General features: G+C 43.3%; 1 protein-coding gene across 14 annotated transcripts in view; it reads right to left on the bottom strand.

Annotated features, from left to right (window-relative positions):
* FRYL (FRY like transcription coactivator) overlaps nt 1–13138 on the bottom strand; it is a 332520-nt gene that overhangs the window by 119014 nt on the left and 200368 nt on the right. For all 14 annotated transcript variants that reach the window (XM_077279795.1, XM_077279798.1, XM_077279794.1 and 11 more), the window contains 3 exons: nt 11731–11811; nt 11370–11538; nt 2747–2839 (listed from right to left, as the gene is read on the bottom strand). In XM_077279795.1, coding sequence (XP_077135910.1) covers nt 2747–2839; nt 11370–11538; nt 11731–11811 — 343 coding nt within the window. The remainder of the gene's footprint in view (nt 1–2746; nt 2840–11369; nt 11539–11730; nt 11812–13138) is intronic.

The following is a 13138-nucleotide window of genomic DNA, read 5'->3' as shown; positions in this document are numbered from 1 at the left end:
GTGGCATAGATTCAACAAGGTGCTGGAAGCATTCCTCAGAGATTTTGGTCCATATTGACATGATGGCATCACACAGTTGCCGCAGATTTGTCGGCTGCACATCCCAAAGATGCTCCATACAAGGCAGGATGGATCCATGCTTTCATGTTGTTTACGCCAAATTCTGACCCTACCATCCGAATGTCGCAGCAGAAATCGAGACTCATCAGACCAAGCAACGTTTTTCCAATCTTCTACTGTCCAATTTCGATGAGCTTGTACAAATTGTAGCCTCAGTTTCCTGTTCTTAGCTGAAAGGAGTGGTACCCGGTGTGGTCTTCTGCTGCTGTAGCCCATCTGCCTCAAAGTTCGACGCACTGTGCGTTCAGAGATGCTCTTAGGCCTACCTTGGTTGTAACGGGTGGCGATTTGAGTCACTGTTGCCTTTCTATCAGCTCGAACCAGTCTGCCCATTCTCCTCTGACCTCTGGCATCAACAAGGCATTTCCGCCCACAGAACTGCCGCTCACTGGATTTTTTTTCTTTTTCGGACCGTTCTCTGTAAACCCTAGAGATGGTTGTGCGTGAAAATCCCAGTAGATCAGCAGTTTCTGAAATACTCAGACCAGCCCTTCTGGCACCAACAACCATGCCACGTTCAAAGGCACTCAAATCACCTTTCTTCCCCATACTGATGCTCGGTTTGAACTGCAGGAGATTGTCTTGACCATGTCTACATGCCTAAATGCACTGAGTTGCCGCCATGTGATTGGCTGATTAGAAATTAAGTGTTAACAAGAAGTTGGACAGGTGTACCTAATAAAGTGGCCAGTGAGTGTATATGTGTGTGTATGAGAGGGAGAGATTGAGAGAGATAAATAAATATAGAGAGAGATCTTGATTTTGAAGTTTCCACTCCAGAATCAAAACTCTTCATATAATGATTGCAAGTGGAAAATGCCACCTACTCTTATGTAAGGATGCGATATTACACCCAATACAGATCATGAAAGCTCAGCATTACAGCTTTTGTGTACATATCTTATAGAACCATTACCCACAAAGAACAGAAATGGCTCGAAGATAATTGCTTATTATAATTATTATTATAATTGTCGCATCCTTATATCAAATGAAGCATTAATCAGTATTCCAGCTACATATTACACAGACAGGAAGTCTTCTTATATTTCTCCAAATTAATATTATATGTAGACATGTAACCATATAATCTCCATGTGCGTCGGCTTTCCACAGAAAGTAATGATAAATCAATTAAACTTTACTTGTAGGATTCAGCAGTAAATTTGGAGAAGTAGCTATACATGTATGAGGGAGATATGTTCTCTCCATTGTTGTGGGGGTCCGGCCGCATGACATGAGGGGGTCGTATTCAGCTCATACAGAGAATTTTCACATAATGCACTTGCAGATATGTATAAATAGCAGAAGGCAAGCGAGTCCAGAACTTCAAGACTTCACCCGCACCCATACAGGACAGTACAATTCTTTTTGGGCCAATACCCATGACAGCAAATAATGTGCTCCAACACTCAAGCACTGAAGATTAGACAGTAAAGTATGTTTAAGGGAGGGTTTGCAAAGAGCATGCGAGTTTACTTGCTTTATCATCCTTGCTACTAAACATGGTGTGATAAGATACCTTGGATCTCCAAGGCTTAAGGCCCCGTCTCACATAGCGAGATCGCTAGCGAGATCGCTGCTGAGTCACAAGTTTTGTGACGCAACAGCGACCTCAGTAGCGATCTCGCTATGTTTGACACGTACCAGCGACCCAGCCCCTGCTGTGAGATCGCTGGTCGTGTCGGAATGGCCTGGACCTTTTTTTGGTCGTTGAGGTCCCGCTGACATCGCTGAATCGGTGTGTGTGACACGGATTCAGCGATGTCTTCACTGGTAACCAGGGTAAACATCGGGTTATTAAGCGCAGGGCCGCGCTTAGTAACCCGATGTTTACCCTGGTTACCATCGTAAATGTAAAAAAAAACAAACACTACATACTCACATTCCGGTGTCCGTCAGGTCCCTTGCCGTCTGCTTCCCGCACTGACTGAGATCCGGCCGTAAAATGAAAGTACAGCACAGCGGTGACGTCACCGCTCTGCTGTTAGGGCCGGCGCTCAGTCAGTGCAGGAAGCGGACGCCGGGGGACGCGAAGGTGAGTATGTACTGTTTGTTTTTTTTTACTTTTACGCTGGTAACCAGGGTAAACATCGGGTTACTAAGCGCGGCCCTGCGCTTAGCAACCCGATGTTTACCCTGGTTACCCGGGGACCTCGGCATCGTTGGTCGCTGGAGAGCTGTCTGTGTGACAGCTCTCCAGCGACCAAACAGCGACTAAACAGCGACGCTGCAGCGATCAGCATCGTTGTCTGTATCGCTGCAGCGTCGCTGTGTGTGACGGGGCCTTTACAGAAATTGTAGTGAACTTAATAGCAACACCGCAATCATATCTACCATTCATCTTCATACAGATGTACACAAAATGCTGAGGAGGGAAAGCTGTATTTGACTGAATTAAGTACGGTATACTGACAGTAATGATATTTTTTGTGTTGGGCATTTATATGGAATGTTCCCCTGGTGTTTGCAAGGATTACTCTAGGCTTTCTGGTTTCTTCCCACACATTGATAAGTGTACACTTTCCTAAGCACAGGCGTTGGACTGCGCTGCAGTATATGTTGCAGCTGTATAGCATCAGGGAAAAGAGCAGAATTTACATTGCATAATACAAGATCTACTTACAGCAGCCACAGGGATGAGAATTTCTACAAACAGACCAGCAAGTGCATGTTTTATGTCCTTGTCTTTCACTTCCAAGAAGTACTGTGCGCATTCCTGTCCAAGCACAAAAAAGATCAGTCATTACAGTGACAATCTAGATGTGTAAATATTCATCTTTATTACCATTTAAAAAACAAAAACACACGTTTACTTGGCACAGACATTATTATATACCACAAACTGGGTGTGATCGGCCGCCCACATATGCCTCGGAGAAGGATCGGTTCATAGAAAAGGCTGATCCTTTTTGTTTTCAGGGAACTCTTGTGGCGAATTACTTTTCTGCCAGAAGAAATCATATGACCGTTTGGCCAAGCACTCGTGTATGGGGGAGACGGGAGAACAAACCGACAGTTATCTAACGTGTATGGACAGCTTTAAGGCCGGGTTAAGTCTTAGTAGAACATTCAGGTTTACTCACTAAGGTACAACTCATTAGCCATGGGAGAGATGGGAGGGGTCGGCTGACTTTAACCCCTTCACCCCCAAGGGTGGTTTGCACGTTAATGACCGGGCCAATTTTTACAATTCTGACCACTGTCCCTTTATGAGGTTATAACTCTGGAACGCCTCAACGGATCTTGGCGATTCTGACAATGTTTTCTCGTGACATATTGTACTTCATGATAGTGGTAAAATTTCTTTGATATTACCTGCGTTTATTTGCAAAAAAAATGGAAATTTGGCGAAAATTTTGAAAATTTTGCAATTTTCCAACTTTGAATTTTTATGCCCTTAAATCACAGAGATATGTCACACAAAATACTTAATAAGTAACATTTCCCACATGTCTACTTTACATCAGCACAATTTTGGAACCAAAATTTTTTTTTGTTAGGGAGCTATAAGGGTTAAAAGTTGACCAGCAATTTCTCATTTTTACAACACCATTTTTTTTTTAGGGACCACATCTCATTTGAAGTCATTTTGAGGGGTCTATATGATAGAAAATACCCAAGTGTGACACCATTCTAAAAACTGCACCCCTCAAGGTGCTCAAAACCACATTCAAGAAGTTTATTAACCCTTCTGGTGCTTCACAGGAATTTTTGGAATGTTTAAATAAAAATGAACATTTAACTTTTTTTCACAAAAAATTTACTTCAGCTCCAATTTGTTTTATTTTACCAAGGGTAACAGGAGAAAATGGACCCCAAAAGTTGTTGTACAATTTGTCCTGAGTACGCCGATACCCCATATGTGGGGGTAAACCACTGTTTGGGCGCATGACAGAGCTCGGAAGCGAAGGAGCGCCATTTGACTTTTCAATGCAAAATTGACTGGAATTGAGATGGGACGCCATGTTGCGTTTGGGGAGCCCCTGATGTGCGTAAACATTAAAACCCCCCACAAGTGACACCATTTTGGAAAGTAGACCCCCTAAGGAACTTATCTAGAGGTGTGGTGAGCACTTTGACCCACCAAGTGCTTCACAGAAGTTTATAATGCAGAACCGTAAAAATAAAAAATCATATTTTTTCACAAAAATTATTTTTCGCCCCCAATTTTTTATTTTTCCAAGGGTAAGAGAAGAAATTGGACCCCAAAAGTTGTTGTACAATTTGTCCTGAGTAAGCTGATACCCAATATGTGAGGATAAACCACTGTTTGGGCGCATGGGAGACCTCGGAAGAGAAGGAGCGCCGTTTGACTTTTCAATGCAAAATTGACAGGAATTGAGATGGGACGTCATGTTGCGTTTGTAGAGCCCCTGATGTGCGTAAACATTGAAACCCCCCACAAGTGACACCATTTTGTAAAGTAGACCCCCTAAGGAACTTATCTAGAGGTGTGGTGAGCACTTTGACCCACCAAGTGCTTCACAGAAGTTTATAATGCAGAACCGTAAAAATAAAAAATCATATTTTTTCACAAAAATTATCTTTTCACCCCCAATTTTATATTTTCCCAAGGGTAAGAGAAGAAATTGGACCCCAAAAGTTGTTGTACAATTTGTCCTGAGTACGCTGATACCCCATATGTGGGGGTAAACCACTGTTTGGGCGCATGGGAGAGCTCGGAAGGGAAGTAGCACCGTTTGACTTTTCAATGCAAAATTGACAGGAATTGAGATGGCACGCCATGTTGCGTTTGGAGAGCCACTGATGCGCCTAAACATTGAAACCCCCCACAAGTGACACCATTTTGGAAAGTAGACCCCCTAAGGAACTTATCTAGATGTGTTTTGAGCGCTTTGACCCACCAAGGGCTTCACAGAAGTTAATAATGCAGAGCCGTAAAAATAAAACAAAAATTTTTTCCCACAAAAATTATTTTTCAGCCCCCAGTTTTGTATTTTCCCGAGGGTAACAGGAGAAATTGGACCCCAAAATTTGTTGTCCAATTTGTCCTGAGTGCCCTGATACCCCATATGGGGGGGGAACCACCGTTTGGATGCATGGGAGGGCTCGGAAGTGAAGGAGCGCCATTTGGAATGCAGACTTAGATGGAATGGTCTGCAGGCGTCACATTGCGTTTGCAGAGCCCCTAATGTACCTAAACAGTAGAAACCCCCCACAAGTGACACCATGTTGGAAAGTAGACCCCCTAAGGAACTTATCTAGATGTGTGGTGAGTGCTTTGACCCACCAAGGGCTTCACAGAAGTTAATAATGCAGAGCCGTAAAAATAAAACAAAAATTTTTTCCCACAAAAATTATTTTTCAGCCCCCAGTTTTGTATTTTCCCGAGGGTAACAGGAGAAATTGGACCCCAAACTTTGTTGTCCAATTTGTCCTGAGTGCGCTGATACCCCATATGTGGGGGGGAACCACCGTTTGGACGCATGGAAGGGCTCGGAAGTGAAGGAGCGCCATTTGGAATGCAGACTTAGATGGAATGGTCTGCAGGCGTCACATTGCGTTTGCAGAGCCCCTAATGTACCTAAACAGTAGAAACCCCCCACAAGTGACACCATGTTGGAAAGTAGACCCCCTAAGGAACTTATCTAGATGTGTGGTGAGTGCTTTGACCCACCAAGGGCTTCACAGAAGTTTATAATGCAGAGCCGTAAAAATAAAACAAAACTTTTTTCCCACAAAAAATATTTTTCAACCCCCAGTTTTGTATTTTCCCGAGGGTAACAGGAGAAATTGGACCCCAAAAGTTGTTGTCCAATTTGTCCTGAGTGCGCTGATACCCCATATGTGGGGGGAACCACCGTTTGGATGCATGGGAGGGCTCGGAAGGGAAGGAGCGCCATTTGGAATGCAGACTTAGATGGAATGGTCTGCAGGCGTCACATTGCGTTTGCAGAGCCCCTAATGTACCTAAACAGTAGAAGCCCCGCACAAGTGACCCCATTTTGGAAACTAGACCCCCCAAGGAACTTATCTAGATGTGTTGTAAGAACTTTGAACCCCCAAGTGTTTCACTACAGTTTATAACGCAGAGCCGTGAAAATAAAAAATCTTTTTTTTTTCCCACAAAAATTATTTTTTAGCCCCCAGTTTTGTATTTTCCCAGGGGTAACAGGAGAAATTGGACCCCAAAGGTTGTTGTCCTATTTATCCTGAGTACGCTGATACCCCATATGTTGGGGTAAACCCCTGTTTGGGCACACGGGAGAGCTCGGAAGGGAAGGAGCACGGTTTTACTTTTTCAACGCAGATTTGGCTGGAATTGAGATCGGACGCCATGTCGCGTTTGGAGAGCCCCTGATGTGCCGAAACAGTGGAAACCCCCCAATTATAACTGAAACCCTAATCCAAGCACACCCCTAACCCTAATCCCAACAGTAACCCTAACCACACCTCTAACCCTGACACACCCCTAACCCTAATCCCAACCCTATTCCCAACCGTAAATGTAATCTAAACCCTAACCGTAACTTTAGCCCCAACCCTAACTGTAGCCTTAACCCTAGCCCCAACCCTAGCCCTAACCCTAACCCTAATGGGAAAATGGAAATAAATACATTTTTTTTATTTTTCCCTAACTAAGGGGGTGATGAAGGGGGGTTTGATTTACTTTTATAGCGAGTTTTTTAGCGGATTTTTATGATTGGCAGCCGTCACACACTGAAAGACGCTTTTTATTGCAAAAAATATTTTTTGCGTTACCACATTTTGAGAGCTATAAATTTTCCATATTTTGGTCCACAGAGTCATGTGAGGTCTTGTTTTTTGTGGGATGAGTTGACGTTTTTATTGGTAACTTTTTGGGCACGTCACATTTTTTGATCGCTTTTTATTCCGATTTTTGTGAGGCAGAATGACCAAAAACCAGCTATTCATGAATTTCTTTTGGGAGAGGCGTTTATACTGTTCCGCGTTTGGTAAAATTGATAAAGCAGTTTTATTCTTCGGGTCAGTACGATTACAGCGATACCTCATTTATATTATTTTTTTATGTTTTGGCGCTTTTATACGATAAAAACTATTTTATGGAAAAAATAATTATTTTTGCATCGCTTTATTCTCAGGACTATAACTTTTTTATTTTTTTGCTGATCATGCTGTGTGGCGGCTCGTTATTTGCGGGACAAGATGACGCTTTCAGCGGTACCATGGTTATTTATATCTGTCTTTTTGATCGCGTGTTATTCCACTTTTTGTTCGGCGGTATGATAATAAAGCGTTGTTTTTTGCCTCGTTTTTTTTTTTTTTTTTTCTTACGGTGTTTACTGAAGGGGTTAACTAGTGGGCCAGTTTTATAGGTCGGGTCGTTACGGACGCGGCGATACTAAATATGTGTACTTTTATTGTTTTTTTTTTATTATTTAAAGAAATGTATTTATGGGAATATTTTTTTTTTTTTTTTTTACACATTTGGAAAATTTTTTTTTTTACTTTTTTACTTTGCCCCAGGGGGGGACAATACAGATCGGTGATCTGCCAGTTTGCATAGCACTCTGACAGATCACCGATCTGCGAGAAGTGCAGGCTGCTTCACAGTGCCTGCTCTGAGCAGGCTTCTGTGAAGCCACCTCCCTTCCTGCAGGACTCGGATCCGCGGCCATCTTGGATCCGGGTCTGGAGCAGGCAGGGAGGGAGGTAAGACCCTCGCAGCAACGCGATCACATCGCGTTGCTGCGGGGGGCTCAGGGAAGCCCGCAGGGAGCCCCCTCCCTGCGCGATGCTTCCCTGCACCGCTGGCACATCGCGATCATGTTTGATCGCGGTGTGCCGGGAGCGGTCCGTGACCGCTCCTGGCACATAGTGCCGGATGTCAGCTGCGATAGGCAGCTGACACCCGGCCGCGATCGGCCGCGCTCCCCCCGTGAGCGCCGCCGATCGCGCTGGACGTACTATCCCGTCGGCGGTCATACGGGCCCACCCCACCTCGACGGGATAGTACGTCGGATGTCAGGAAGGGGTTAAAGGAGTGGTTCACTCTGAAACTGTGTGCACACGTAGCAGATTTTTCGCATTTTTTTCGCGTTTTTTCGCTATAAAAAATGCTATAAAACCGCGAAAAAACAGCTCACATTAAGCATCGTATTTAATAGAATGCAATCCGCATTTTTTGTGCACATGCTGCGTTTTTTTCCTGAGCGGAATCGCATTCCAGGAAAAAACGCAGCATGTTCATTAAATTTGCGGAATCACGGGGATTCCGCACACCTAGGAATGCATTGATCTGCTTTCTTCCCACATGGGGCTATGCCCACCATGCGGGAAGTAAGCAGATCATGTGCGGTTGGTACCCAGGGTGGAGGAGAGGAGACTCTCTCCTCCACGGACTGGGCGCCATATAATTGTTAAAAAAAAAAAAATTTAAATAAAAAATAGTGATATACTCACCTTCTGATGGCCCCCGGAGTGTTCCCGCGTCTCAGCGGTGCACACGGCCGCTTCCGTTCCTATAGATGCTTTGTGTGAAGGACCTGCGATGACGTCACGGTCACATGACCGCGACGTCATCGAAGGTCCTGCACACAAAGCATCTATAGGAACGGAAGCCACTGAGGAGATCCGGGGCCATCAGAAGGTGAGTATAACCATTTTTTTAATTATTTTTAACATTCTATTTTTCACTATTGATGCTGCGTAGGCAGGATCAATAGTAAAAAGTTGGTCACACTTGTCAAACACTGTTTGACAAGTGTGACCAACCTGTCAATCAGTTTTCCAAGCGATGCTACAGATCGCTTGGAAAACGCTAGCATTCTGCAAGCTAATTATGCTTGCAAAACGCTAGTTTTTAGCAGGAATATGCATGCCAATTCCGCATGCGATATACCCGCGGCAAGAGTTGCAGAATTGCCGCGGAAATTCTGCGACGTGTGCACTTAGCCTTAAGCTACAAGTTTGCAGTCATTATGTAATTGCAGACTTGTGAATCCTCACTTTGCGCACACTGCAAGTTGTGAGGATTCTCTGGCACTGGGAGTGACGGTCATGTGACTTCAAGTGTGCGACATGCAACTTCCTGGCCACATCCTGACTAGACCATGACAGGCCTTACTCAATACATTGCCATTGAGCAAGGCGGCAACATACAGGTGCTTCTCCCAAAATTATCATCAAAAAGTTAATTTATTTCAGTTCTTAAATACAAAAAGTGAAACCCATATATTATATAAAGTCATTACAAACACAATGATCTATTTCAAGTGTTTATTTCTGTTAATGTTGATGATTATGGCTTGCAGCCAAGAAAAACCCAAAAGTCATTATCTCAGTAAAGAAGAATATTTTATAACACCAGCTTGAAAAATTATTTAAAAATCTGAAATGTTGGCCTACTGAAATGTATGTTCAGGAAATGCACTCAATACTTGGTCGGGGCTCCTTTTACATCAAATACTGCATCAATGCAGCGTGGCATGGAGGCAATTAGCCTGTGGCACTGCTCAGGGGTTATGGAAGCCCAGGTTGCTTTGATATAACAGCCTTCAGCTCGTCTGCATTGTTGGGTCTGGTATCTCTCATCTTCCTTTTGACAATACCCCATAGATTCTCTATGGGGTCCCATAGATTCTCTATGGGGTCACGGTCAGGCGAGTTTGCTGCCAATCAAGCACAGTGATACTGTTGTTTTTAAACCAGGTATTGGTACTTTTGGCAGTGTGGACAGGTGCCAAGTCCTGCTGGAGAATGAAATTTCCATTTCCAAAAAGCTTGTCGGCAGAGGGAAGCATGAAGTGCTCTAAAATTTCCTGGTAGACGGATGTGCTGACTTTGGTCTCGATAGGACACAGTGGACCTACACCAGCAGATGACATGGCTTCCCAAACCATCACTGTGGAAACTTCACACTAGATCTCAAGCAGCTTGGATTGTGGCCTCTCCACTCTTCCTCCGGACTCTGGGACCTTGATTTACAAATGAAATGCAAAATTTACTTTCATCTGAAAACAACTCCCTGGACCACTGAGCAACAATCCAGTTCTTTTTCTGCTTGGCCCAGGTAAGACACTTCTGACGTTGTCTATTGGTCATGAGTGGCTTGACACAAGGAATGTGACACATGTAGCCCATGTCCTGGATACGTCTGTGGGTGGTGGCTCGTGAAGCAGTGACTCCAGCAGCAGTCCACTCCTTGTGAATCTCCCCTAAATTTTTTAATGACCTTTTCTTAATACTTTCAAGGCTGCGGTTATCCCGGTCCCTTTATAGACCACTCAGCAAATACCGTATTTTTCAGACTATAAGATGCACCCCAGGATTAGACCGCAGAAAATAGGAAAAATAATTTTGCCTATTAATTAAAACTTCCCTAGTGGTGTTAAGTGGAGGGGTCATTATCACTAATTTTATTGTACTAAGGTAGAAAAGCGAGGCAATAAATCTATTGTAAGTGTCTCTCTGCAGTGTGTACTATACACAAAACAAAGCTCTGCTTCTCCTGCATGCACAAATACATACACACACAGCTCTGCTACATGCACACATACATACACACAGCTGATCTGTATGCACAGATATACATACACAGAGAGCTCTGCTGCAGGCACAAATACATACACAACTTTGCTGCAAGCACATATACATACATAGCTCTGCTGCATGCCCATGCTGACATACACAGCTCAGCTGCATGCCCATGCAGACATACACAGCTCAGCTACATGCCCATATAGACATACACATATAAACATATACAGACATGCACACTACATGAGCAACACACTATACATTATCACATCCTGCAGTCCTGATCAGGACCTATATGGAGGCTGCAGCAACAGAGCATTTGCAGGACCTTCCACTTGATTAGCTCAAGCACCTTTCAAGTCATATGATCAGCCACATGACCTGAAAGGTCCTGGAAATACCGGTGAAGAAGGTCCTGCAGCTTCCTCTCCTGCTCTACCAATCACACATAAATTAGTGTTAGACAAAAGGAAAGACAGCGGCTCTCTCTGTGACCAGGAAGGATGGGGTGTCAGTGTTCTCCTCCATCACAGGATGCTTGCCTTCGGACTAGAAGACGCTCACACTTTTTAACACTATTTTCCTGTTAAAAATGTTGTCTTATAGTCCAAAAAAATACGGTAGCTACGTGGACATCTACAATTATATCTTTTTTGTCCTTATAGGATAAATATATATATATAAAATAAAAGTTTCCATATGAAAGTTTCCTTTTTACCAGTGTTAATATGATTCATTTTAGATAAAAGTTACGTACTACATACCTGCATAAACTGAAAAGAGGCTTCAAAATCCTCTACGGGATACATTTTGACACGGAAGAATTTCATCCCCATGATCAGGCTGATGATGCTTTGCACCACATGTGGGCTTTGTTCCTTCTGCCGCAGCTCTTTTAATTCTGTGACAAACTTCTTCCTCACAGCCTGAAATCTAAATGATGAAAAGAAAGCAGGAGGAGCTCTAGTTAATCCAAATACACTGCCATGCCGCCGGATATGCTCTACTCTCCCCTGCAGTGTGAACACACGGGATCCACGGCCATTTACAACCCCCTAGAGATGGCATAAAATTCAGCAAAACAAACTTTCTTGACATGCCATAAAAAGGCTAAGAAATCCTTACTTGGATTGTGTAAGGACGCCTATGACTTCTGCATATAAATCTGCAATAATGTGCACGTTCCCAGTGTTGGTTCCTGAATACCTAGACAGAAATATACAGAAAGGATTAGTAAAGAAATGCAGCTCTGTGCTCTGCCAATATTTGCTCAAGTCCTAATTGGATTTGCTTGGAGGGGAGAATATATTAAAAATAAACATAACAGCAACATTTTTTTATCCTGTAAAGGTAGAGCAGTGACCCATCCATTCTCAGGATCTTTTGGGCACTCCAGAGGTCAGAACTCCACCGATCCCAAAATCGGGTCATAGCTTTACAGGACAATAATACTGCTTGAAACAAACTCCAGTAACAAAATTTTTCATGACCATGTCCTCCCTTGAAAATGGAGAAGTAGTAGCTTCAATTTTTGAAGGTGTTGATGGCCCTTCATCAGTATAATGCATGACAGAAGTGGCACTACAAATGGCAGAATAGATCTGAATACAGATACACATTGAAATGGCCGCTACTAAATGTAGCACAGAAGTTCAACCTGATAATATAGCGTGGGGGCAAGTTTTGCCAAATACAAACGTGATGTATTGCCTTTTGGATACCAATGATGAAAACCTTAAGGCTGTATTGCCTTTTGAACACCAATGATGAGAACCTTCAGACAATGTTCTGGAACTAATTTGGATATGGGTTGTGGATTCTCAAATCTCCATCCGCATGTAGTGAAATAAATCTGCTCAAAAGTTAAAGAACACTAAGGATTTTTACACTTCAACGGGGCTCATTCTTGTGTGGTGAAACTAAGGATTTTCACCGCATGCAATGCTTAATTGTAAAATCCACAGCGAAATCAATAGACCACAAGTGAACACTGAATATTACCAGCACAGAAGAAGACAACACCCGTGACCACAAAGGACAACCCCTGATAACTATTCTATGGGAGGATAGCTGGACTACATGATGGTCCTCAGGATGCCACGATAGAAAGGACAGGTTATGTTCTGACTGCCTTATTCCATCTTGAAAGTAATAAGAATGTTTTACCGTTCCCTATTTTTCACTAGTACACATGGACTTTGCAGGTCTTATAAGAAAACCCACCATAAATGACTATACAGCCCCTCACTACAATAATGAATATACGCGTCCTCAGAAGACATATGTCCACAAACCGATAAGAGCGGATTTCTTCAGTGAAATCCAGTTACATGAGTAAATAAGATAAGGGGAGACAAAGGAGGTTTTCTTTCCTACAACGTGAGAACATATGTTTAGAGGAGGCTAGTACAGGAAACGATAGTACAGGTGTAATGGTTACCAAGGAATAACACTTGTTCTGCTGTGAGCAGACATGTCCTAATCTGAAGCCAAGGGTCTAGTGAGCATCCAGTGTCACCAGTGGGGATGATTG

This window comes from Ranitomeya variabilis, chromosome 1, assembly GCF_051348905.1.
Source record: "Ranitomeya variabilis isolate aRanVar5 chromosome 1, aRanVar5.hap1, whole genome shotgun sequence".
In the NCBI taxonomy this organism is placed as follows: Eukaryota; Metazoa; Chordata; class Amphibia; order Anura; family Dendrobatidae; genus Ranitomeya; species Ranitomeya variabilis.
The sequence above is the reverse complement of the archived record's forward strand: the minus strand, read 5'-3'. Positions and strand labels throughout refer to the sequence as shown.